This window comes from Martes martes, assembly GCF_963455335.1.
Source record: "Martes martes genome assembly, chromosome: 3".
NCBI lineage: Eukaryota > Metazoa > Chordata > Mammalia > Carnivora > Mustelidae > Martes > Martes martes.
In genome coordinates, this window is record NC_137890.1 from 92,326,324 (window position 1) to 92,350,918 (window position 24,595).

The window sequence follows — 24,595 nt, forward strand, 5'->3', positions numbered from 1 at the left end:
AATTACCTACTGAAGGCCCCATCTCCAAATACCCTCCTGTTGGGCATTTGGGCTTCAACATACGAATTTTGGAGCAACACCATTCAGTCCCCAGAATTTAACAGTTCTGGCTTCTGGCACTAAATGACTGGTAACTTGCATTCACTGTGGCAAGAGAAATGTCACCCCCTTCACCCCTTTCTGAGTCCCTTTCAGATTGCTCTTCTTACATTAGTCAGGGTCTGCATTGGTCAGAACCATGCATCTTGATGCTGGAAGAAGTACCTTCAGAGAGGTAAAGAGAACCAAAGAGGGCAGTGGGGCCCAGGCAGTGCTCTGGCTGTGATGTACTCAGCCAGTACCTACCTCTGCTTTGTAGAATTTGTAAGAAGTGGACTGCACAGTCTCTCTGCCTTTGAGAAGTTGATCGTTTAGATGGGGAGATTAAAAAACAATCATGCAAAGCAACATAAGAGTGAATTATAACACCTGTATTGGGAATTTAGAAATTCAGAGAGCAGTGGGAAAACCAGCTAATATATTCCTATGATGCTTCATAGACAAGTTGAAAACTGAGTTGCGTTTTGGATGAAGAGTAGGAGTAGGTAAAGAGACAAGTTCTAACCTGATGTGTTTAAATATTGATGTGTTAAACAATGCCAGTATTGATACTGCTTCCCTGTATGTTCGTCTAAAAAGTGGAAAATAAAACCTAACTTATAGGGCATATTTTTGAACAAGCTAACACACATTTAAGAGCAGAATTAGCACCAAAGATGGCTTTATTCACTAAGAGATAGATAAACATAAACAAATGCACACGTATTTTTTAAAAAAAGAAAAAGAGACAAAAATCAGCCCAGGAAATGACATGAGGAACAAGGAAGCAGGTAGAATAAACATGGCCTTGGTTGAGGCTGGGTGGGGAGAATGACAGAGGAGATGGTGTGGGTGTGGGTCAGTGTCTTTCCTTGGAGAAAGTCTGCTTCACAGCCAACACTCAACGCACAGGCACACATGCACACTGTTGCCAGCCCTAGGACTGGGTTGGATAGCTCTTTTAAGAAGAGCCCCCTTGTATTTCTGGCACATGGGAACTGTTCCTTGTGTGTCTTGCTTGATGGTGTAGGTCTTGGTTCCCATTGTTATCCGTACCATCTAGGGTAGGGTTAGGGTTTATTAAAGATTTAATGAGTAATTAATTATATGGATTATGAGGTTTTGAATTGGGAGGACCATGGGAATGCAAGTCTGGTCATTAGAGAAAAATTACCCTCTGGTTTGTTTCCTTGAGTGAGTTCCTAAGACTATGAAGATTTATTGCCACAAGGATAAACAGCCTGGACTTCTGGAAAGTTATAAAGAGGTAGAACCCGAAGTGGTGATGTAATCCAAAGGAGATGAGAGCAGAATTGTTTCGCTGCACAAATCAGGCCAAGAAAGATTACAGAAGTGAAATGGCTTGACAAGAAAGGAGGTTGAAAGATTAAAGAGGGAATTAGAGGAGTAGTTAGAAAAAAATCTGTTTTAAGCACTACCTAGGATGATCTTGGGGTAATTTGGAAAGCACTTTGTTTTTCAGGACTTTTTTTTTTTTTTTCCTTTTTTGCCCAAGGCATTCTGTGAAATTAGTGCAAAGACCAATTCCCTGATTCTGTAATAATGTACACTGATCTTTTTTGCTCATGTACGCCCTATTTTAACATATTATTTGAGGTAGTATAAAAACAAAGGACAGCAATAGGCCCTTTCAGTAATGTTGCCATGAAGTTCCAGTTTCTGATTTGAGGGGAGCTTTTGTATCCTCTTATATCTATGTAATTATATATATAATACGTATAAAATTTTATATATACATATATATAAAATAATCTATATAATTTTTCTTTTCTGATCACCATAGATGTTTAATTACTTTTACTTGCTTGGGTTTTCAGTCAGTGCTGATTCCAACTTTATATTCCGTTTTTTGAATCCTAATAATTAGAAGAAATTTACCAGTTCTAAAAAGTAGTATGGGAATTAAAAAAAAGCTTTTATTTTTACTAACATAAAAATGACTGCATTACTTATGTTTTCTTTACACTTTTTAGGCGCTGTTTTGAATTTTTAGATTTACTTTTACAAGAGTGGCAGACACATTCACTGGAACGGTAAGCATTTGATTTGCAGGTTTTTTTTGTCTCTGAAATGAATCTTGAGATTTAATGCCTCAACAAGTGGCCCAACCTGCTTTTTATAAGAATCGAAGGAGTCTAAGCATTTGTTTGCACCACTACATCTGTTATTTCGTGAGGCTCATAATATTGGCAGAAACTTTTAGTGAATTTCATTGATTGCAGTTTTAGTGTGCCTAGAGATGTGGACAGATGTACACCATGTCAGCTAAAAGCCACAATTAACCTTTTCTTTAATTAGTTTTTAACTCCAGTGTAGATAACCTACCATGTTATTTTAGGTGTAAAGCATAGTGATTTAGTAATTCTGTACATTAGTCAGTGCTCATCCGACTAATTCACTCAGTAAGTGAATTCTTAATCCCTTTCACCTGTTTCACCCATCCCCCACCACGCCCCTTCCCTTTAGTAACCATCAGTTTGTTCTCTGTAGTTAAGAGTCTGTTTTTTAGTTGGCCTTTTTCTTTGTTTCCTAAAGTCCACATATGAGTGAAATCATATGGTATTTATCTTTCTTTGACTGACATTTCACTTAGCATAATACTCTCTAGCTCCATCCCTGTTGTTGCAAATGGCAAGATTTCATTTGTTTTTATGGCTGAGTAATACTCCATTGTGTATCTATTCAACATCATCTTTATCCATTCATCCCTTCCATAGTTTGGCTATTCTAAGTAATGCAGCAATAAATATGGGGGTGTATATATCTATTTGAATTAGTGTTTTTATAGCTTGTGGGTAAATATCCAGTAGTGGAATTATTAGATTGTATGGTATTTCTGTTTTTAATGTTTTGAGGAACCTTCATATTGTTTTCCACAGTGGCTGCACCAGTTTGCGTTCCCACCAACGGTGCATGAGCATTCCTATTTCTCCACATCCTTGCTAACACCCGTTGTTTCTTGTGTTTTTGATTTTAGCCATTCTGACAGGTGTAAAATGGTATCTCATTGTGATTTTGATTTTCATTTCCTTGTTGATGAGTGATGTTGAGCTTCTTTTCATGTGTCTGTTGGACATCTGGATGTCTGTGTTGGAGAAATGTCTGTTCACATCTTCTCTCAATTTTTTAATTGGATTATTCTTTTTTGGGAGGGTGTTGAGCTGTAGCAGTTCTTTATATATTTTGAATACTAAGCTTTTATTGAATATGTCACTTGTAAATATCATCTCCTATTTGGTAGATTGTCTTTCCATTTTGTTGACAGTTTCCTTTGTGTGCAGAAGCTTTTTATTTTGATATTACCCAATAGTTGATTTTTGCTTTTGTTTACCTTGCTTCAAGAGACATGCAGAAATATGTTGTTACAGCCAATGCCAAGAATTATTACCTGTGTTCTCTTCTAGAATTTTTATGGTTCCAGGTCTCCTATTTAGGTCCTTAATCCATTTTTTTGGTGTTTTTCTTTTTTTCAAGAGGGAGAGAGACACACACACACAGAGGGGAGAGGGGGAGGTGGAGAGGAATAGGGAGAGAGAGAGGGAGAGAGAGAATGAGAATGAAAATCTTAAGCAGGCTCCATGCTCTTGTGACGTCTGACATGGGGCTCTGTCTCACAACCCCGAGATCATGACCTGAGCTTAACTGACTAAGTCACCCAGGTTCCCTAGTCCTTAATCCGTTTTGGGTTTATTTTTGTGTATGCTGTGAGGAATTGGTCCAGTTTCATTCTTTTGCATGTAACTGACCAGTTTTCCCAGCACCATTTGTTGAAGAGACTGTGTTTTCCTGTTGCGTATTCTTGCCTCCTTTGTTGAAGATTAATTGACCACATGATCATGGAATTATTTCTGGGCTCTCTATTGTGCATTGATCTATGTGATAATTTTTGTGCCAGTACCACACTGTTTTGAGTATTATAGTTTATGTAGTATATCTCGAAATCTGGAATTATGATACCTCTAGTTTTGTTGTTCTTTTTCAAGATTACTCTGCTTATTCGGGGATTTTTGTGGTTCCATACAAATTTTAAGATTATTTGTTCTAGTTCTGTGAAAAATGCTGTGTTGATATTTTGATAGGGATTGCATTAAATCTGGAGATTGCTTTGGGTAGTGTGGACATTTTAACAATATTTGTTCTTGGGGCGCCTGGGTGGCTCAGTCGGTTAAGCATCTGCCTTCGGCTCAGGTTGTGATCTCAGGGTCCTGGGTCCTGCTTCAGTGGGGAGTCTCTTTCTCCCTCTGCCTCTGCTCCTCACCCCACTCCTGTGCTCACGCGTGCTCTCTCTCTCAAATCAATAAATAAATTCTTAAAAGAAAAAAACCCTACAATATTTGTTCTTGGCAATCCATGAGCATGGAATACTTTTTCATTTGTTAGTGTCATTTTCAATTTTTTTTTTTTTAAGATTTTATTTCTTTATTTGACAGAGGGAGAGATTACAAGTAGGCAGAGAGGCAGGCAGAGAGAGAGGGGGAAGCAGGCTCCCTCTTGAGCAGAGAGCCCGATGCGGGGCTCGATCCCAGGACCCTGGGATCATGACCTGAGCTGAAGGCAGAGGCTTTAACCCCCTGAGCCACCCAGGCGCCCCTCATTTTCAATTTCTTTCATCAGTGTTAAATAATTTTCAGAGTATAGGTCACTTTCACCTGCTTAGTTAAGTTTATTCCTAAATGTTTTATTCTTTTTGGTGCAGTTGTAAATGAGATTATTTTCTTAATTTGTCTTTCTACTGCTTCATTAGTCTGTAGGAATGTAATAGATTTCTATATATTAATCTTATATCCTGTGACCTTATGGACTTAATTTATTAGTTCTAGTAGGTTTTGGTGGAGTCATTAGGGTTTTCTGTATTTAATATCGTGTCCTCTGGAAGGACATGATTGTGTTCTCTGGAAGGAGAAGTTTTACTTCTCCCTTACCCATTTGGATGCCTTCTATTTCTTTTTCTTGTTTGATTGCTGAAGCTAGGATTTCCAGTACTGTGTTGCATAAAAGTGGTGAGAGTAGACATTTTTGTCTTGTTCCTGATCTTAGGGAAAAAGCTCTCAGTTTTTCACCATTGAGGATGATGTTAGCTGTGGGTTTTTGATATATGGACTTTATTATGTTGAGGTATGTTCCACCTAAACCTACCTTGTTGAGGATTTTTATCATGACTGGATGTTGTACTTTGTCAACTGCTTTTTTCTGCATCTGTTGAAATAACTGTTTGGTTTTTATTCTTTCTCTTGTTAATTTGATGTATCACATTAATTGATCTGTGAATATTGAACCACCCTTGCATCCTAGGAATCCTGCTTGATGGTGCTGAATGATGTTTTTAATGTATTGTTGAACTGGTTTGCTAATACTTTGTTGAGGATGTTTGCATATGTGTCATCAGAGTATTGGCTGTAGTTCTCTTTTTTGGTCGTCTTTTTAAAAAAAAAAAAAAGATTTATTTATTTTGAGAGAGAAAGAGAGTGTGCATGCGCTGGAGGAGGGGCGGAGGGAGAGAGAGAATATCAAGCAGACTGCATGTTGGGCATGGAGTGAGATGCCAGGGTTGATCTCACCACTGTGAGATCATGACCTGAGCTGAAATCAAGAGTCAGATGCTTAACTGACTGCACCACCTAGGTGCCTCTCTTTTTTTGTAATCTTTACCTGATTTTGGTATAGGGGTAATGCTGGCCTCATTGAATGAGTTTTGGAAACTTTCTTTCCTCTTCTGTATTTTGGAATAGTTTGAGAAGAATAGTCGTTAACTCTTCTTTAAATAGTTGGTAGAATTCACCTATGAACCCATCTGGTCCTGGACTTTTTTGGGAGTTTTTGGATTATTGATTCAGTTTCATTGCTGATAATCAGTCTGTTCAGATTTTCTATTTCTTCTGCCTTCAGTTTTAGGGAGTTACACGTTTCTAGGAATTTATCCACTTCTTCTAGGTTGTCCAGTTTGTTGGCATATAATTTTGCATGATAGTCTTATGATCTTTTGTATTTCTGTGGTATTGGTTATTATTTTTCTTTTGTTTCTGATTTTGTCTGAGTCTTCTTTAATTTTCTTTTGATAAGTCAAGCTAAATATTGATGTGTTTTGTTGATCTTTTCAAAGCACTAGCTCCTACTTTCATTGATCTGTTCTGTTTTTTTTTTTCACTTCTATTTTATTTCTGTTCTAATTTTTATTATTTTCTTCCTTCAACTAGAACTAGTTTTGGGTTTTGTTAGCTTGTTTATTTTCCATTTTTCTTGCTTCTTGAGGTAGACCTGTATGCTAAAAACTTCTCTCCTAGACCAGCTTTTACTGCAGCCCAAAGATTCTGGACTATTGTATTTTCATTTTCATTTGTCTCTATGTATTTTTTTATTTCCTCTTTGACTTTGTGTTTGACCCATTCATTGTTTAGGAGCACGTTATATAACTTCCATTTATTTGCAGTCTTTCCCAATTTTTCTTGTGGTTGATTTCTGGTTTCATAATGTTATGGTTGGAAAAGATGCATAGTCATAGTAGGAGTTTGATCTTTTTCAATTCATTGAGACTTGTTTTGTGGCCTAATATGTGGTATATTCTGGAGAATGTTGTGTATGCACTTGAAAAAAAAATGTGTATTTTGTTATTTTAGAATGGAATGTTCTGAATATCTGTTAGAGCCTTCTGGTTCAATATGATATTAAAAGTCACTGTTTCCTTGTTGGTTTTCTCTTTGGATGATCTGTCCATTGATGTAAATGGGTTGTTAAAGTCCCTTATTATTATATTACTATCGATTACTTGTCTTTGTTTCTTATTAGCTGTTTTATATATTGGGATGCTCCCATTTTGGGTCCATAAACATTTACAGTTATTACATCTTCTTGTTGGATTGGTCCCTTTATGATTGTATACTGCCTTTTGTTTTGTTTTGTTTTGAAAGATTATTTATTTAGAAAGAGAGTGAGAGTGGGGGGAGTACAGGGAGAGAGGGAGAGAGAATCGCAAGCAGGCGTCATGCTCAGCACAGTGTCTGATGTGAGGCTCAGTCCCACAACCCTGAGATCGTGACCTGAGCCAAAACCCAAGAGTCAGATGCTGACTGAGCCACCCACGTGCCCCAGATTGTATACAGTTTTAAAGTCTATTTTGTCTGTTATAAGTGTTGCTGTTCTGGCTTTCTTTTCACTTCTATTTGCATGGTAGATGCTCTTCTGCCCCTTCACTATCAGTATGTATGTTGTGTCTTTAGCTCTGAGTCTCCTGTAGGCAGCATATAAATGGGTCTTGGTTTTTATCCATTCTGTTACCCTGTGTCTTTGGATTAGAGGGCTCTGTCCATTTACATTCAAAGTAGTTACTTATAGGTAGGTACTTACTGCCATCTTGTTCCTTGTTTTACAGTTGTTTATGTGGTTCTTCTCTGTTCCTTTCTTGTTCCAGCTCTCTTCTCTCATGGTTTGCTGACTTTCTTTAGTGGTGTACTTGGTTTTCTTTCTCTCTCTCTCTTTCTCTCTCTCTCTCTCTCTCTCTCTTTTTTTTTTTTTTTGTATATGTATTACTGGTTTTTAATTTACATATGCCATTTTATGCATATGGCATCTAAAGTTGATGGTTGCTTAAGTGTGAACCCATTATTTATTCATCTCTTTTCACATTTTAGGTATATGGTGTCATATTTTATATCCTTTTATTTTGTGAATCCCTTGACTGATTTTTATAGCTATGCTTAATTTTACTGCTTTTATGCTTTGTCCTTTTCTTACTCCTGCTTATGGTCTTTCCTTTCCACTTAGTGAGCCCACTTTAACATTTCTTATAGGGTTGGTTTTGGGGTTATGAATTTCTTTAACTTTCATTTGTCTGGAAAACTCTTTATCCAGCAAGGCTATCTTTCAGAAGAGGAGAGAGAATATTCTTGGCTAAAGGGTTCCCTCCCACCCCCAGCACTTTGAATACTTCATGCTACTCCCTTCTGGCCATAAAGTTTCTTCTGAAAAATCAGCTGATAGACTTAAGGAGTTTTCCTGGTATGTAACTATTTTCTTTTACTGCTTTTAAAATTCTCTTTTTATCACTATGTTTTGCTATTTTAATTACTGTGTCTTGGTGTGGACCTCCTTGTGTTGTTTTTGTTGGGAGCTCTCAGTGTCTCCTGGATCTGGATTTCTATTTTCTTCCCCAGATTTGGGAAGTTTTCAGCTATTCTTCAAATCAATTTTCTGCCCCCCTTTCTCTCCCTTCTCCCCTGGGATTCTGTATAATGCAAGTGTTACTATGCTTGATGGTGTTGCTGAGTTCCCTAAGTCCATTTTCATTTTTGGTTATTTTTTTTCCTTTCTCCTCTATAGCTTGATTGCTTCCCATTATTCTGTCCTCCAGTTGCTGATCCATTCTTCTACTTCTCTAGTCTATTGTTTATTCCATCTATGGTATTTTTAATTTAGTTATGGAGTTCTTCATCTCTGATTGGCTTTTTAAAATGTTTTCTTTCTCTTTATTAAGGTTCTTACTGGGGTCCTCCACTCTTTTTTTAAAGTCCAGTGAGTATCTTTATGATCATTCCTTCAAATTCTCTATCAAGCATATTACTTACCTCCATTTTGCTTAGGTCTCTTGCTCTGATTTTTTCCTGTTCTTACACTGGGGAAATATTCCTCTTTCTTCTCACTTTGTCTAACTCTGTGTCTGTTTCTGTGTGTTAGGAAAGTCAACTCTGCCTCCTGCCTTATGAAGAAGAGGTCCCATAGTGCCCTGCAGGGCAGTGTCCCCTGTTCACCCAAACTGGCACTGCAGGGGGGTCTCCATGTGAGTTGCATGTGCCCTACTGTTTTGGCTGAGCCACTTTTTCTTTCAGTCCAGTCATCCGCAGTGGTTCTGCCTGTTGTGGGCAGCATTGGGTACCCATGTTGTTAGGGGGCCAGTCTGGGCCGGCCTGGGCTTGAGTCACATTCACACTAGGCATTTGCCAGAGATGCAGTAGCACCAGACTGCTGGGACTTTACTTCTGCTATGCCCTGAGAAGCTTTTGTTTTTAGGTGGTGTCTACAGTTACAGCTGCTGTCTGACTCCAGTCTGCTGCTGGGGCCACAGTCCAGCTGGGGTGGGTGGTTATCCCCCCCCACCCTCAAGTCAGGGATCACTTTGTGGAGGGGCCAGTCCATCCCTGCTGGGGCTGCTCATACCTTGCCAAGCCTGTGACACTGGTTTGGATGTGCTCCGGCCAAGGATCTGTTAGAGGGGAAAGGGACCCACAGTGCAGGCAGTGTTAGCAAGTCTTGCGTGGGTCTGCTTTGGGGGAAACCTGGATCCAAGGCCTGGCCGGAGGGGTTATGTCCATAGGAGAAGGCAGGCATACTGTTACCAAGCTAGGTGGAAAGTGTTGGCATGGAGCTCATTCCTACAGGTGTTCATGTGTCTGGGCAGAGGGTGGGGCACGGAAATGGTGTCCACCAGCTCCTTTGTCCCTGGTGAAGTTTCCCCAGGATCCCCACCCCTCTGGCTCATGCTCCAATGTGAGTAAAGAAAGCTCCCTTGTGTATACCCCAGGTGTTTTTCCAAGTGCTGCTTCTACTGCAATATCTCCAAGGGGTTGTTTGTCGTGTTCTTTAAGCATGGGGACTCAGTTTCCTATTTCCCTCCTACAGATTTTAAAGGTCCAGGTGTTGGGGCGCCTGGGTGGCTCAGTGGGTTAAAGCCTCTGCCTTCTGCTCGGGTCATGGTCTCAGGGTCCTGGGATCGAGCCCCGCATCGGGCTCTCTGCTTGGCGGCGAGCCTGCTTCCCTTCCTCTCTCTCTCTCTCTGCCTGCCTGTCTGCCTACTTGTGATCTCTATCTGATAAATAAAATCTTAAAAAAAAAAAAAAGTTCCAGATGTTAAGGCCTGCTGATTGTAAGACTTCACAAAATTATGCCCCTCTGGTTTTCATGTGGGTTCCCCATGCCTGGGGTGCTTGGTGTGAGGGTTTGATCCTCTCCCCTCCGTGTGTCCCCAGTATCTCTCCCTCTTATAGAAAGTTTGTGGGCTTGTTTAGCTCCCAACCCCATCTGTGTGCTCCCTGCCTTCTTCAGTGTGGCCTTCTCTACATTTAGCTGTGCAGAGTCTGGTCTGCTAATCTTCAGATGTTTCTGGGTCATTTACACTGATGCAGGTGATACCTAATTGTATCTGTGGGAGGAGATGAGTTTGGGGGCCTCCTACTCTGCCATCTTCCTCCGGAAGTCATCCACAATTAATTCTTGACTCTCATCCTGCCCGACATTCTGTCCATTCCAACCAGGAAGATGTTCCAAGCTGCTCTTGGCAGGCCAGGTATAACTCTTAGATCCTTAAAGGAGTTTCACTTATCTCACAGTTATTTTTGATCTCCCTGTATTAGAAAGTCAGCAGTTTTCTCTTTATTTGGGTTGGTGTTGGTACGTTTCACATCATCATGATAAAAGGTAGGATTATGGCAGAATTCTTGAAGAGGGATGTCTCTTAATTTCAAGATTCATTCTTTGCCGTTTTTAATTCTTTTGAATTAGAGGTGCCTGTTATTCCTGGTGAGTTAAAATTGGAGAGCTAGATGATGGTGTTGTGCCACCCAGTTTTGAACGTTACATATTCTGAGAAACTTTATAGTATACTAATCATTTTATTAGTGGCATTTTAACGAAGTACTTCTGGGAGTCCCATTCCATACTGCAGGGGGCAGAGCGTACACAAAGCCATTCCTCCCGGGGGTAAAATTTTCATCTGCAAATACCTCGAATCTACAAGATGGTCATGCATTCTTTTATCTCTTGGTTATTGTATCCTCTTTATTTGGTGATAGTTTTGGAATTTAGAGGTGGAAAATGGAAGGGGGATTTAATGTGAGGACACATGAGTAGAACAGTTGTATGTGAAGAACTCACACATAGACTTGTGTATTTATCCGTTCCCCTCCTCGCTCAACATCTGCCACTTAGCGGGTACGCGCTAAACTGTTACTGAATGAAGGAATGAGGCAAAGACTGAGCGGGCCATAAGATGGTAACTTACTCTTTGTTCTGTGAGACTAACTCATTGCAGCCTTCTTTCTTTTCTTAAAATCTGTTAAACATTCAGACAGACACTTTAATAACTTCCTCTCAGCCAGGGCAGAACATAAACTAAAGAGAACAACTATTTATAAAATTGTGACATGATTTTATAAATTTGTTCGTGTTGCATAGCGGAACTTAAAAAAAAACATTGTGTTTAATTATAGAAATGTGATGCAGGTAGCCTCTTCAGTGTTCTGATGATTATTACCTCATAATTTCCATAGAAACTACTCCCCGCCATGGAAAGGTAGAGCCTTGTAGCCTTGTTCCTTGGATTGCTAAAAGGTTGAGCTAAATAAGTATGAAGTAAGAAGACTCAGCCATTATTTTAAAAACTTGGGGTACTTAGGTGGGGGCAGCTGGTGGAAGGCAGGGGGACCCTGGGACAGAGGTGGAAGTTAGGAGAGTGGCGGGGAAGGGAGCTCAGATTTCTCAGCTGCGTGTTGGTTGACTTACTGGGCACAAGGGCTCTAGGTTCCATGTGCCAGTCTGAAGTTCTCACACCTGTTTTCATCTGCATAAGACTACGTATTAATGATTGTTACTGCTTTCTCTTCTGAATGTCTAGACATATATCAGTATTAGCCGAAACAATAAAGAAGGGAATACATGATGCGGATTCTGAAGCAAGGATAGAAGCCAGAAAGTAAGTGTTAACTGTATACCACTTGTTTTTAAATTCACTCTTTTTAAGTTTCAGGTGTTGTTTAGATTGTCTTATTAAAATCTCATTAAATTACATGAATATGTTTCATTGATGGTGACTTTGAAATATGACCTCAAAAGGCCATGTCATGCTATTTCTCTGCATTTTTGTTTAGAAGGTTCAGGTGCCCAGGCCTGAAAGACTGACTGATAGTATCTGAATATAAACAGGACTGAGGGATGCAACAGCATGCTCATTTTTAAATTTATGACAAATGATTATGTGAATCAGAAAAGCATTTGTGTGCACCCTCAGCATATTTTTTTCCTCATTAGGCTCTGTTAGGAACCAGGTCATAATCCAAAGGGACCTTTTGCTTTCCTGGGAAAAATCACGGTCCCAGAGATCCTTCCCCTGTGACGGTCTCTTTGCAGGCTTCAGGTGGCTGCAGGGGAAGGTGTGCAGGTGGTGAGGGGCAGGTGGGTTGAGGAGATGCTGGGGATTCCTGCAGCGCTGACTTGCAGTTGCCAGGCCACACGCGAAGCACTTTTGCCATCAGGCGGATCACGCTCTGGTCACAAGGCAGTGACCATGCATTCTGTGTCTCACGGGAATAATTTTGTCACTGTGACTGTAAACTTCAGGAGTCAGATGCTGAGACTTAGGCCATCTTGGGCCGTGTGTAGAGGAGTGCTTTGAGTGATTTGTGCTTTCATAACGACCGGCTCTTGTACCAGACACAGGTAGCCTCTTTTCTCACTCACCTGGAATATTACCGTCTCACTTAGTGGCAGCGGTACCTCCTGACCAGGTCCCTGTGGCTCTTGGACCGCTCTCTCCGTTAAATTCTATTCCCCTGATTTCTGAGGCTTTCGGAGGACCTCACTGAAACACTTGAGAGCTTACCACAGTCTCAGCTCGTTCCTACCAAAACGAGTGACGTAGTTAGTTGCTCACAACCCTTAGGAATGGAATTGGCAGTGACATACGTAGGCTGTTTTTATCCTCGTATGCTTTGTTCCCCTTCCCAATTTTGTCTAGTTCTCTCGTCATGCCTGCAATACAAATTTCAAGTAGCTCAGAACATCTTTGTGCCTCTCTCGTGCATGTTGTCTGAGGTGACTGTAAATACTTCTGATCGATGAGTGTCAAATCACTTTTATAAAAGCTGCCATGGATGAACCCTGTCCATATTGTGAATCTAGTTCTGGACATTTAGCTCCACTGTCCCGAAGGCTCCCCAGTCTTGCAAGTTAGGCCCTTTAGTTTCCATTTTATAGGGGAGACTGAGATGCAGAGAAGCCCAGGAACTTGCCCTGTGTCAGAAGAGCCAGTACAGTGCGGTCAGGATCCATCCCAGGCCGCCTTTGTCCACCCTCTCTTCCTCACCTGGTGCTGCTCCTAGGAGCATTGAACTGCAGAGTGCAGTCCTCGACCATGTTGCGTGGGGGGACCACATTGCGTGGGGGGCCACGGAGCACGGTGGAAGCCCTGTGTGATCCTGACTGCGGCACCCTGCATGTCTCCCCTAGGTGCTACTGGGGTTTTCACAGTCACTTCAGCAGAGAAGCAGAGCACCTGTACCACACCCTCGAGTCCTCCTACCAGAAAGCCCTGCAGTCCCACCTGAAGAACTCCGACAGCATCGTGTCTCTGCCGCAGTCCGACCGCTCATCCTCGAGCTCTCAGGAGAGTCTGAAGTAAGCACTTTAGCCGTCGTTTTCATTCGTGGGAGAGTTTATGTGGAAAGGTTTGCTACATGACACAAATTCCAGCTGTGTTGTTTTGTTTTTTTTTTTTTTTAATGTGTACGTGCCTGTTCTAGTCCCCGCTTTGTTCAGATGGGCTCTGCTCCTAGGTAAGATGCTATGGGGAGTGGTAGGGAAAAGGCGGCCTCGGTCTCTGCAGTAAGTAGTGTTGAGCTAAATTTATAAGGCAGCCCTAGAAGACAGGCTTGGAGTGAAATAAGTGAATTATTCACAGGGTCTTCTAGGAGAATATGAGTGTTCACTTGGAGATGAATCTGGAAAGGGGGAGGGTGTTAGAAATCTGGGAGTTAGGGGCACCTGGGTGGCTCAGTGGGTTAAAGCCTCTGCCTTTGGCTCAGGTGATGATCCCAGGGTCCTGGGATTGAGCCCCACGTCGGGCTCTCTGTTCAGGGGGGAGCCTGCTTCCTCCGCTCTCTCTCTCTCTGCCTGCTTCTCTGCCTACTTGTGATCTCTCTCTGTCAAATAAATAAATAAAATCTTAAAAAAAAAAAAAAAGAAATCTGGGAGTAAATGTATTATCATCCTCTGGATTTCTAACTTCTGTCTCGAGTTACGACTTCTCTCTAGATGTTTGGAAGATAGTCTGAAATAGAATGCTAAAGCTTCGTCTGAAATCAGGGGTTTATAAGACTGTGGTCCCAGTTACCCTAGAAATGCAGAAGACTCTGAAATAATTCCTTTGTTATCGTAGTTTCCTGCTGTCGACTGTACTTGTGTGAACACGGCGGAAGCACACATTTGATAATAACGAACATGTGTGTACGTTTATTTTCAGCCGACCGCTCTCTGCCAAAAGAAGTCCTACTGGAAGCACCACCTCTAGAGGTAAGACTGAGCGCCATGGTGAAGGCCGTCTCGGGGCGGCCTCTGTTTCTGTGCAGCGGAGGCTGCTCCGCCACTGGCAGCCAGCTCCCTGCTTTCAGGGGCCCTTCAGGTTTGCAGAGCCTGCTGCTGTTGGTGCTCTGGCTGTGCCCAGCACAGCTCCGCTGCCCTAGCGGCCCAGAGCGGTGAGGAACATGCGTAGAAGTGCAGCCCTGGGACCTTTCCACTCAAATAGTGTGCTCCCTTGTTCCGGTCACTGGACAGGAGAGTGAGGACAGCTGGTGATGCCTCGAGCAGCAGCAGCAGCAGTGTGGTGGCTATTAGAGGTGGGAGAGTAGAACGTTCCCCGAGAGCAGGAGGGTAATTGGAGTCAGGGTGCCTGCCTAGGCCACAGGGTGAGAGGCTGGCCAGATGTGCATGCTTTTTCATTACCTCACTCCTCATGTTAACCAGAAAGAGGGGCCGTTGCTTTAGGGTTTATAGTCTTTGGTTACAAGAAAGCAAATGGAATGGGTGTGTTGGTTGCAGTCACTTAATTTCCTTCAGCGCTGGCTGAACTGTCTTCAGTGACCAGGAGAAACAGCGTGTCATTGCTCATGCACCCCAGCCTTTGTTAAAACTTGCTAAAGAAGGGGCGCCTGGGTGGCTGAGTCAGTTAAGTGTCCCAGCTCTTGATTTCAACTCAGGTCTTGATCTCAGGGATGTGAGTTCAAGCCCCACATTGGGCTCCATGCTGGGCATGGAGCCTACTTTTTAAAAAAAAAAAAAAAAGAAAAAGAAAACTTAAGAAGAGCAAAACAAATTTTTTTTTTGGTAAAGATTTTATTTATTTATTTGTCAGAGAGAGAGAGAGGGAGAGAGAGAGCGAGCACAGGCAGAGGCAGAGAGAGAAGCAGGCTCCCTGCCAAGCAAAGAGCCCGATGTGGGACTCGATCCCGGGACGCTGGGATCATGACCTGAGCCGAAGGCAGCTGCTTAACCAACTGAGTCACCCAGGCGTCCCAAGAGCAAAACAAATTTTAACAATGCATGTTTACAATTCTAGTGTAGTCCCTACTGATGTTTCCTTCCTTACCACTCAAGCTTCTACAGTTAGTACCAAATCCGTGTCAACGACTGGGTCCCTCCAGCGGTCTCGAAGCGATATTGACGTGAACGCAGCAGCCAGTGCCAAGTCCAAGGTGTCCTCGGCCTCAGGCACTACGCCTTTCAGCTCTGCAGCAGCCTTGCCTCCCGGGTCATACGCATCCTTAGGTAACCAGACTCCCACCTCTTTCCCCCTGCAGCTCTGCTGTTAGAGATTACAGTTAGCCCTGCTCAGATTTATTTAGCAAATTATAAAACACAATCACTGAGGAGATTCTCACTGTTCCAGGGCTGATATTTAAGTATAAGTAGCTCTGTGTGTTTACTGCTGATTCCCAGCCACCCTTTGTTGAGTGTTCCCTTTCTCTGGAGCATCGTCCCTTTTAGTGACGAGTACGTACCTGTGTGCTCACACAGTGTGTCACATCCTTCAGCTTCACTTCCCCCTTCGTGGCAGTCCAGCCAGCACCTGCGCCACCTCCCATATTGCCAAGCTGGCTTTTACCCCCTCATGCCATCGGTGGGGCAGAGTCAGAGGGTTTAGTGAGGGAATCACCAAAGACCGTCGTAGTTAGGTGTATCCCAATTTGAGAATATGACTGGGGTGGCACAGGTGTGGGGCGCAGGGACCACAGCAGGGGGTGCCTCTAGAGAAATGTGGTGGATTCCACAGAACAGTGTTGGTCTTCCATGTGTCACCTTGGAAGGACACTGTACTTTAACAATGGCCAAAGGATTTTTAAAAAATTACTTTTAAAACAATTCATATCTGACAGTATGGAATGTCAGTTTTTCCACAGACAACTGAACACCTGTACGTAAGGCTGATCACTGATTATATTTTATTTTTTGTTAGAGCAAAGGCATTCAAGCCAAAAATCTGCGGACTTCGCTGGATGGGTTTTATTTTGCATTTTATGGAAATTGAATACATACAGTTTAAGCTTCATGGAACATTGAGACTGAATCACTTATGTGTTTTACAAACCAGTTCCGAAGTCATTTCTGAAACTAATGTTCTGAGTGAGCATGGAAGCTGAGTGAGAGAGCACCAAGAGATGATTATGGGCCTGCCACTGATTAGCTTAGTGGCCTTGAATGGGCTGTGCAGTTTCTGAAGCTGGTTTCTCCACATAATTAGTTGTGGTAATAGTCACTCAGCTCAGATACACACGAGGAGTCAATGAATGGATATAAAAGTCCTTTGTAAACTATTTTCCTGTAAGGTGAAAGAAAACCAGATTGTGCTAGGACCATTACAGTGAGAGAGGCATGTGTTCTGGAACGTTAAGTCAGTTAAGTCAGTCTTGTTTTCTCTAGGGAGATACCTCAGACACGGGTACCTTTTGATTGAAAAGAAACCCACTGAGTGTTCTCCCTTTCTATCATTTTAGTACTGTGGCATCACTCCGGAGTGTTAGGACGTTAGATTGGTAGGTTAGTCATGGAGTAAGGGGGAAGTCAGAATGACTCTCTCCCGGGTAGAGTAGCTCTGTTTGCTTTCGGTCAGTTTTGAGTATGTACCCCGTGTTTCAATACATGTGATCCGCCTTGAGTGTTTGTCATCAGTATTTGTTTCATTGCTTGAAAATTTGAGTAAAACCCATCTTTTAGAGTACTCAGTAGTCTTTGTTTCTCTGTGCATATTTGGGATATTTTAATAGGGACCATGTAGACTTCCCCCAGTACTCGTAACAGCACTCAGGTCTTTTGGTCTGATGATACAGGATTGACCTCTTAAAACCCTGAGGATAAATTTTCAGCCCCGCATTAGCTCTTCAGATAACAAGACTGGAATAGTCCATTCTCTCCCGAGAGAGTGTTTCCCCCTGCTTGCCTCATGTTTCGAACCACAAAACGACAAAACCCCCGGAAATTTAACATAATCCTACTGAGGAATTGTTGTGATTACTACTTGGGGTGGCACATTACATCTGTTCAGAAGTGTAGCATCAAAGCTGACGATCCTTTTCCGAACTTCTAGAGTCCAGACACGTGAGGGAAGATACGGAGTCCGTAGGCCTTGACGCAGGTACCCCGCTATACAGCTTCTGCTGCTCACCGTGTAGTTGGGATAGGCGTCATTGCTAGAGCTAGCTTCTGTCAGCTTCCTACTCGCCTCTGTTCTTTGGGTGACTCTTCAGTACTTTAGTGTTTGGTTTCTCCCCCTTACGCTGCTGGTACTTGGTTCTAAGAGAAAGAAACTCTGAAGAGGATGAGAGTTGGCTAAAACAGAAAATCAACACCGTACCAATCAAAGGGCTACCCTGGGTTGCCATGTTTCGTTTTGTTTTCCAAAAGCCAAAAGCCACATTATACTAAAGCCGATTTTAATACAAGGCACACTTATTCGCTTCAGAATCTGCTTTGCTGTTGAACTTGTTTCTTTTTTAGTTTTATTTTAAATTGTACTTTTGCTTTTTTAGTAGCTAATAACATTCTGCTTTTTAATTTTTTTACTGTTACTAACTGTTCCCTGTTATCCCTTCCCTTGTTTTTTAATTTGCTTAAAGACGGTACTTCCACTAAAGCGGAGGGTAAGCGGTTTGTTTCTGTGATTGAGGTGTGTCTCGCCTTCACCTGTCCTCTGTGCTCACTGAGTGTTGCCTGGTGCCCACTCGTCCTCACCAAGGTCCCTGCATGACACGTTGCACGTTCCCCCCACTCTTCTTCATTCCGTTTCCCCGGCTCTTTGCCTTCCCTCGACCTGAGTTCTCCTCTCTTCCCTTGTTCTGCCGTGGTTCTGGTGATTTTGTCACTCAACGTGTGCTGTATGTGGTTTCCGGCGCCCAGCCCACCCTGGCCAGGAGCATTGCCAAGACGTTGTGTGCTGCCGTCCCGTGGGCTGCTCATCTCAGATTTTGTTACTCCCCAAGCATTCCCTTTGTAGCTCTTTTTCTTTCTCTTTACTTTTGTACTTCTGTGGGCCTCTCAGGATTTGTCTTTCCTGTTTTGAAAATAAATTCAGTGTCATTTTTTTAGGTGAAAGGCTGGTAACGGTTTTCTACCAGGTAATTTATAGAAATTTTAAACAACGCTTTTCTCTTCCCTAAAGATGCTACTGAATTATACGATGTCATTTTTATTTGTATCCCTGACACTTACCCCATTCATCCATCGACCCTTGTTCTTCTGCTTACCAGCCGTGTATTAAATGCATTCCATGTGCTGTATTCGGCGCTACACACAGGATCTAGCATGGAGAAAGAAAAACACGCCTCCAGATCCACTGTGGTTTCTTTTTATGCCATTCTCCAGAAATTCTTCCTGATTTTACATTCTCTTTTGACTTTCAGACCTAACCATATCAGTTTGTACAGGTCTTTCATTAGCACATGCTAGACGAGATGAGAACCATCCCTTTGCACAGTCTGGCTGGAAAGCAGGATAATGCCTCAAATAATTGAAATTTAGAGGAACCTCATCTGCTTCAGTGGCTTAGACCCACCAACCCTCACCCTAATGATTTAACAGTTAGGAGCTGCTTGTTTACTTGCATACATTATTTAGCTATTCTAAAAGGGTAGCCCGCAAAGTGGGCTGGTGCTATCTTTATACATGTAGTTCACGGTACTTCTAATTGATATACTACTTCCTCAGGGACTCCTTAAGGAAAAGTTAGGAATGGAGTTTTTTTAAAGGATGAGCATAATCCCAAGGTCCGTATTCTTTAAACTGAACCTCATCATAAGAATTACTTGCAGCTTGCTAAAGGAACAGAGTCCTGGGTCCTTCCTCCTGAAATCCTGATTAAGTTTGGAAGGAACAACAGAATCTGAATTTTCAGTAAGCCTCACAGGGTGGTTCTTCGGGGTGCACAAGTGTGAGAAGTGAAAAGTTCCCCAAATGAAAAATGGACAAGAAGCCTGTGTCACGATGAGGACCTCCTTCATGAGAGTAGCAGACTCTTGGGGCTGGGTGTGACTTCCTGCATTTTTTAGCCCATAATAAGTAATTGTACATTTCTCTTTCCCAAAGAAATGATCCTACATTATTTCTTCAACCTAGATGAAAGAGGAGTGGAGCGTGCAATTCTGGAATGTAGATGGAATGAGAGGGACGGTCCGAGGGAGATTGTATTTTTTTCCAGATGCTTGTATTTCATACGCTTATGTGACAAAGTTGCAATCAGCCTGCTGTTTTCCCCAGCACTAGGAATTTTTCACCTTTCTTTCTTTTTATCAGTTTTTTTCTTACCAGTGCAGAGCAAGGTCAGAAGATTGCCTACTCAATTACTGTGCCAGAGACCAAGGACGAGGCATCTCTTTCTGATTTTTGCCATAGGGAAGATGGGAGAATAAGATGGGGCCCCTTCATTGTATCGGGTTCAGAATCCCATGGAAGACAGGAGGACAACCTTAGTGAGGGTAGCCGATGAGCCTTGTTCCCTGCATCTAGGGGCACACAGGCTGTCAGGGGCGGGACATCAGGCCTCCGGCCCTCCGCGCGCATGAGAGGGACGGGACAGAGTGTGGGGGACTGCCGGCTCCAGCACACCTAGCACACTCTGGCCGTGAAGCGGTGAAACCTAGCCGTGCTTGGAAAAGCCACATACAGTTCTTAGAAAAAGGCATGAAACATCATAACTTTCAGGAAGGAGTAAATACCACGTGGTCCTGAGTTTCCTGTCTGAAGTTTTGGAATTCTTACGGGCCTTTTTAAAATTTGTTAATAGTAATAAGCCTGGGAAGCATTTTCCTGTCTAGTTCCTGAGACCAGAAGAGACAGGTGCTTTCATCAGTAGGAGACAAAGATATGACTGGGAATCAATCGTTGGATGCTCTAAATTCAAAATTCACATTTGAATTCTGGCCACTTCATTAGTGGAGGAATGGAGCAAATACATCTTCTGTGGGAGTTTCTTTATCATACCCAACACATAGCCTTGTTCACATTTACAACTAGTCAGAAAATACTTTTTTGTGAAGAACCCATAGAAACCCATCTTGTGGACAAAAGTTTATTTCCAGGTTATCTTTGCGTAATTTGGGGGCATTTAGAAGGAAGCATTTATGTCGTTGGTTCTGCCGCTCATGGAAAGTCTGTGATGGGATGCTTCAGCTTTGAGTCCCATCTAATACTCAAGGTTTTTAGCTACTACGGTTTAGGAAGTGCCCTATTCATATTTTTCCTGGAACACATAATTTTAAATGAAAGGTTACTGGGCTTGAGTGACCCATGGGAGCTGATGACCTACTGATCACATCAGAGAATAGATGATCATATGTTATTAAGTTAGAGGTGGTTTTAAGATTACAAAATCAATATAACCATGTAGCCTTGTCTGCTCTTCAGGGAAAGGAACTTAGATTTTAGTTCACTTTTACTGATGCATAAAACATTTGGTATTGCTACATATTTATCCAAGAGCTCTGAATTTTAAATGACTGACTCTTTTACACAGTGAAAAAAAATAGTTGTCTATCGGAGTAAAAGAGTACTAAGGTTCTTTTAGTTTTATCTTTAAAAAACACGAGGAAAATTTCCTTTGGGGGAATAATACTTGTAGGTAACAGAATTTACAAGGGGTCGACTGCTCAGATTTTGGTTTTACCAAAATTGCCACCTATGAGTAGAAGTTGGTTTATTTGTGCCCTGAAGCCATGAATTTATAAAGCAATTACGTATGCCAAAAGGCTCCAGTGTGATGAATGGAGATTTACATACAAGACCATTTTAATCTTTATAACCCCTTAAATGAGAATTGCCTGAAATTCTGAAACATCAGGGGACAGAAACCCTAGTGATGTGAGGCTGTCTGATAAGTGATTTTTTTTTTAATTGCCTTAGATAGAATGTAGGAAAACCAGAGCTACAAGTTAAACTGGGTGCACAGGTTTCATTTCCCATTTTGAGGGCTCTTCTAGAAGAATGGTGGTGTGGTTGAGAGAAATTCTTCAGTAGCTCTTTTAAAAAGCTACTCAGTATGGATGTTCTGTCTTCATTCCATAAAAGTCAAAGGCTGTTCTCTTCCAGCTCTTTGTTTTCTTCTGGGTCTGCTTTTTCTTTGGATGGGTGTGTTTGTTTCTTTTCCATCTCCAGAATTTTCTTTTTTTGCTGTTGGTTCTCTAATACCTCTTATTTCTATTTCTCTTATATACCTTTTTTTCATTCATGTCTACTTTCTGTCTCTGTCATAACACAGTATGAGTGAATATGAATGTTAGTAACAGGTCATAATGTAGAACTGAAGTATGTTTTTACTCCGTTGCATTTATTGAGTAGATTTTGTTTTTCTTAAAGACCATGGAGTATTTTATATCATTTCTTTAAAACATATATAGGCACTTACAGTAGTTCACCAAATTAATAAACCCTCTCCTTACAAAAGAAAGCTATATCTGACTACAATACAACAGAGGCCCCCAAAACTCCCCAAAATTGATTTTAAGGGTGCCCTGAGGTCTTAGTGACTCATGTGAGTCACTGTGGCAGAGAAGAAAGAAGCCGTTATGTTCCCCTCAGGTCAGAGGTAAGGTTGGCATTGAGCTGGCATTGTCTAGGTGCTATAGATCCATGAAATGGTAGACTAGGAACTAAAGCTCTTTATCTTCAGGCAGGTCGACATGGTATCTCTTGACTTTGTCCTAGCCAGAGGGAAAAAACCAATCTCGCCTCATTTGTAACTGAGCTCTCTTCTCACTAACCTGTGGTTTCAGTTCTCGTTATCTGTGGCGTCTGGGAAACCCCAGCCTGGTGAATTAAAGTGGTCTGGGCTTATAGCCCCCAAGCGTGCTGGACAGGAGCAGTGAACTTCTGTAGAGGAAGGTACTCAAATCTGGTTCCTCAGGATTCCTACAGATTAAAACATGCCAAATGTGAGCTCATAATTGGTGATTACATCTATAATGAGTGAGAACAGCAGAGGAAAAGAATACAAACACACTTAATCCTTCAAGACTTCAGGGTCTTTTATGTAATATGAAATTGTTACAGTTAAATGCTTAAAAGAAATAAGCTTGCATTTTTAGCAATATGTAGAATTCAGTAGTCTGAATGACGCTCCTCATTGAGAACACATCACTGATCTGGGATAAAAGCCATGAACCCACACATCTCCAGACCTAAGCAGAAACAGGAACCCTAGCAAGTGGGGGGAAAATCTGGTTTGCAGCCTGAGATTTTTGGCTGAATGTCAGAGACGATGTTGGGCATTTCCTGTGATGGGTATGCAGGATATGAAGGATAAGAGGTAAAGTGGAGCCCACCCAAGACCTGATCATGACTGAGGAATAGGAAGTTAAATCCACTAAACTAGGAGGGAATTTTTGCCCATTTCTCAACCTTGATACTGGGTAGAGGGGGGGCAATAATCTTCCCTGAGAATTTGCAACCATAAATTGCACTTTTAAGTAGTTTTTGGATCGGAATTTACACTTTGTGGTCTGAAAACCCAAATAGATAAATCATATTAAAGTGGCTGTGGATTGCTTATGTCCACAAGACGCTAGCCGAAACCAACATAAATCCTCGTTGGAAGAATACAACTTCAGTTTGGATCTTAAAGAATTTCTACAAAGTTCCAAGAAAAGGAATCATTTCATTGTCTGAATATTTAAAGAAATAAAAAGAAATTTTGGGAAGACCAGCAAAGGAATAAGAGACTATAAAGAATGACCAGGTAGGTTTTGAAGAATAAATGGATCTTCTAGAAATGAAAATATAGCAAACTATTAAAATTAACTCAGTGGGTAAATTGAGCAGTGGAATCATTGTAGCATAAGAGAGAATTCATGAATTCAAGACCGGAAAGTACTGTCCAGAGTACAGTGCGAAGGGTAGAGTTGAAATATGACAAAGATACAAAGTTACGTGGAAGGTGGTGCAGACATTTAACAAAGAGAGAATGGGGCAGACAGTATTTGAAGAGGCAATGGCTGGGAATTCTCCAGAATCAATCAAAGACTCAAACCCACAAACGCCAATAACCCAGCAAATCCCAAGCAAGACAGACAAATGGTGAAATGGCAGAACACCACAGACTGAACGTATTAAAGCAGCCAGAGAGACAAAGCGACTACCCACAAAGGAAAGCCGGAGTTTACGTACAAATAAAACTGGGGAAATCTGGGTAAGATGGATGGAGCACATCACCATCCATGTCCTGCTCCTAATTTTGCACTGCAGTTTTTAAAGATGCTATCATACAGGGAATCTGGGTAAAGAGTGCACAGGCTCCCTCTTACAGATGTTCCATGTTATAGATGCATCAGAATCTACAGTTATCTCAAAATGAAAAGTTTAATTTAAAAAGAGAGGGGTATTAAAGAGGGCACATTGGAATGAGTGCTGAATGTTATATGCAAATAATAAATCAGAACACTACATCAAAAACTAATAAAGTACTGTATGGTGACTAACATAACATAATAAAAAAAAATAAAGTTCAAACACATACAAAAAATAAGGGGTTTTCAAACTCCCGTCTCCCCAAAAGTATGATTTCATTGAAGCTGTGTTTTTAATAATGTTATTTTAATCTATGAGACCTTAAAAGATAGTAAAGCATAACCTTAAAGAACTAAGACAAAAGAAGGAAATAAAAGAGGCTAAAAGGAAAATGAAAAGACAAATAAGTGTGATATAAGATGGTAAAAATAAGCTCACATGAGCTAAACTTTGCAGTTAAAATAGAAAGATTGTTAGACTTGATTGTTTTAAAAATCCAGCTATGTGAAATTGAAAGGGACAAGCCTTTTAAAAGATAAGGTTGCAGATAGAATAAAAGACAAAGGATAAGAGCTGCAAAGTAAAAGGAAGCTGTTGAAAATCTGTTAATGGGGCTCCTGGGTGGCTCAGTTGGTTAGGTGACTGTCTTTGGCTCAGGTCATGATCCTGGAGTCCCAGGATTGAGTCCCACATCAGGCTCCTTGCTCAGGAGGGAGTCTGCTTCTCCCTCTGACCCCCCTCTCATGATCTCTCTCTCATTCTCTCTCTCGCTCTAAATAAATTTTTAAAAATCTAATAACAAAAAATAAGGTAAAACCTCTATTTAGAGATAAAGAGGATTGCTATATAATAAAAATTAGTAGATCACAAAGATGTAATCGTCCTGAATTTTAATGATTTTGATAAAAATAGCCTGTGGGGCACCTGGGTGGCTCAGTGGGTTAAAGCCTCTGCCTTCAGCTCGGGTCATGAT

The 24,595-nt window shown here is 41.6% G+C and overlaps 1 protein-coding gene across 2 annotated transcripts in view; it reads left to right on the forward strand.

The window, feature by feature from the left end:
• CLASP1 (cytoplasmic linker associated protein 1) overlaps nt 1-24,595 on the forward strand; it is a 279,688-nt gene that overhangs the window by 163,955 nt on the left and 91,138 nt on the right. The window contains exons 15-20 of one of the 2 annotated variants that reach the window (XM_080798123.1): nt 2,073-2,132; nt 11,699-11,776; nt 13,309-13,476; nt 14,321-14,370; nt 15,451-15,621; nt 17,438-17,485. In XM_080798123.1, the coding sequence (XP_080654249.1) occupies nt 2,073-2,132; nt 11,699-11,776; nt 13,309-13,476; nt 14,321-14,370; nt 15,451-15,621; nt 17,438-17,485 (575 nt within the window). The remainder of the gene's footprint in view (nt 1-2,072; nt 2,133-11,698; nt 11,777-13,308; nt 13,477-14,320; nt 14,371-15,450; nt 15,622-17,437; nt 17,486-24,595) is intronic. The other variant, XM_080798122.1, reaches the window with a different exon arrangement.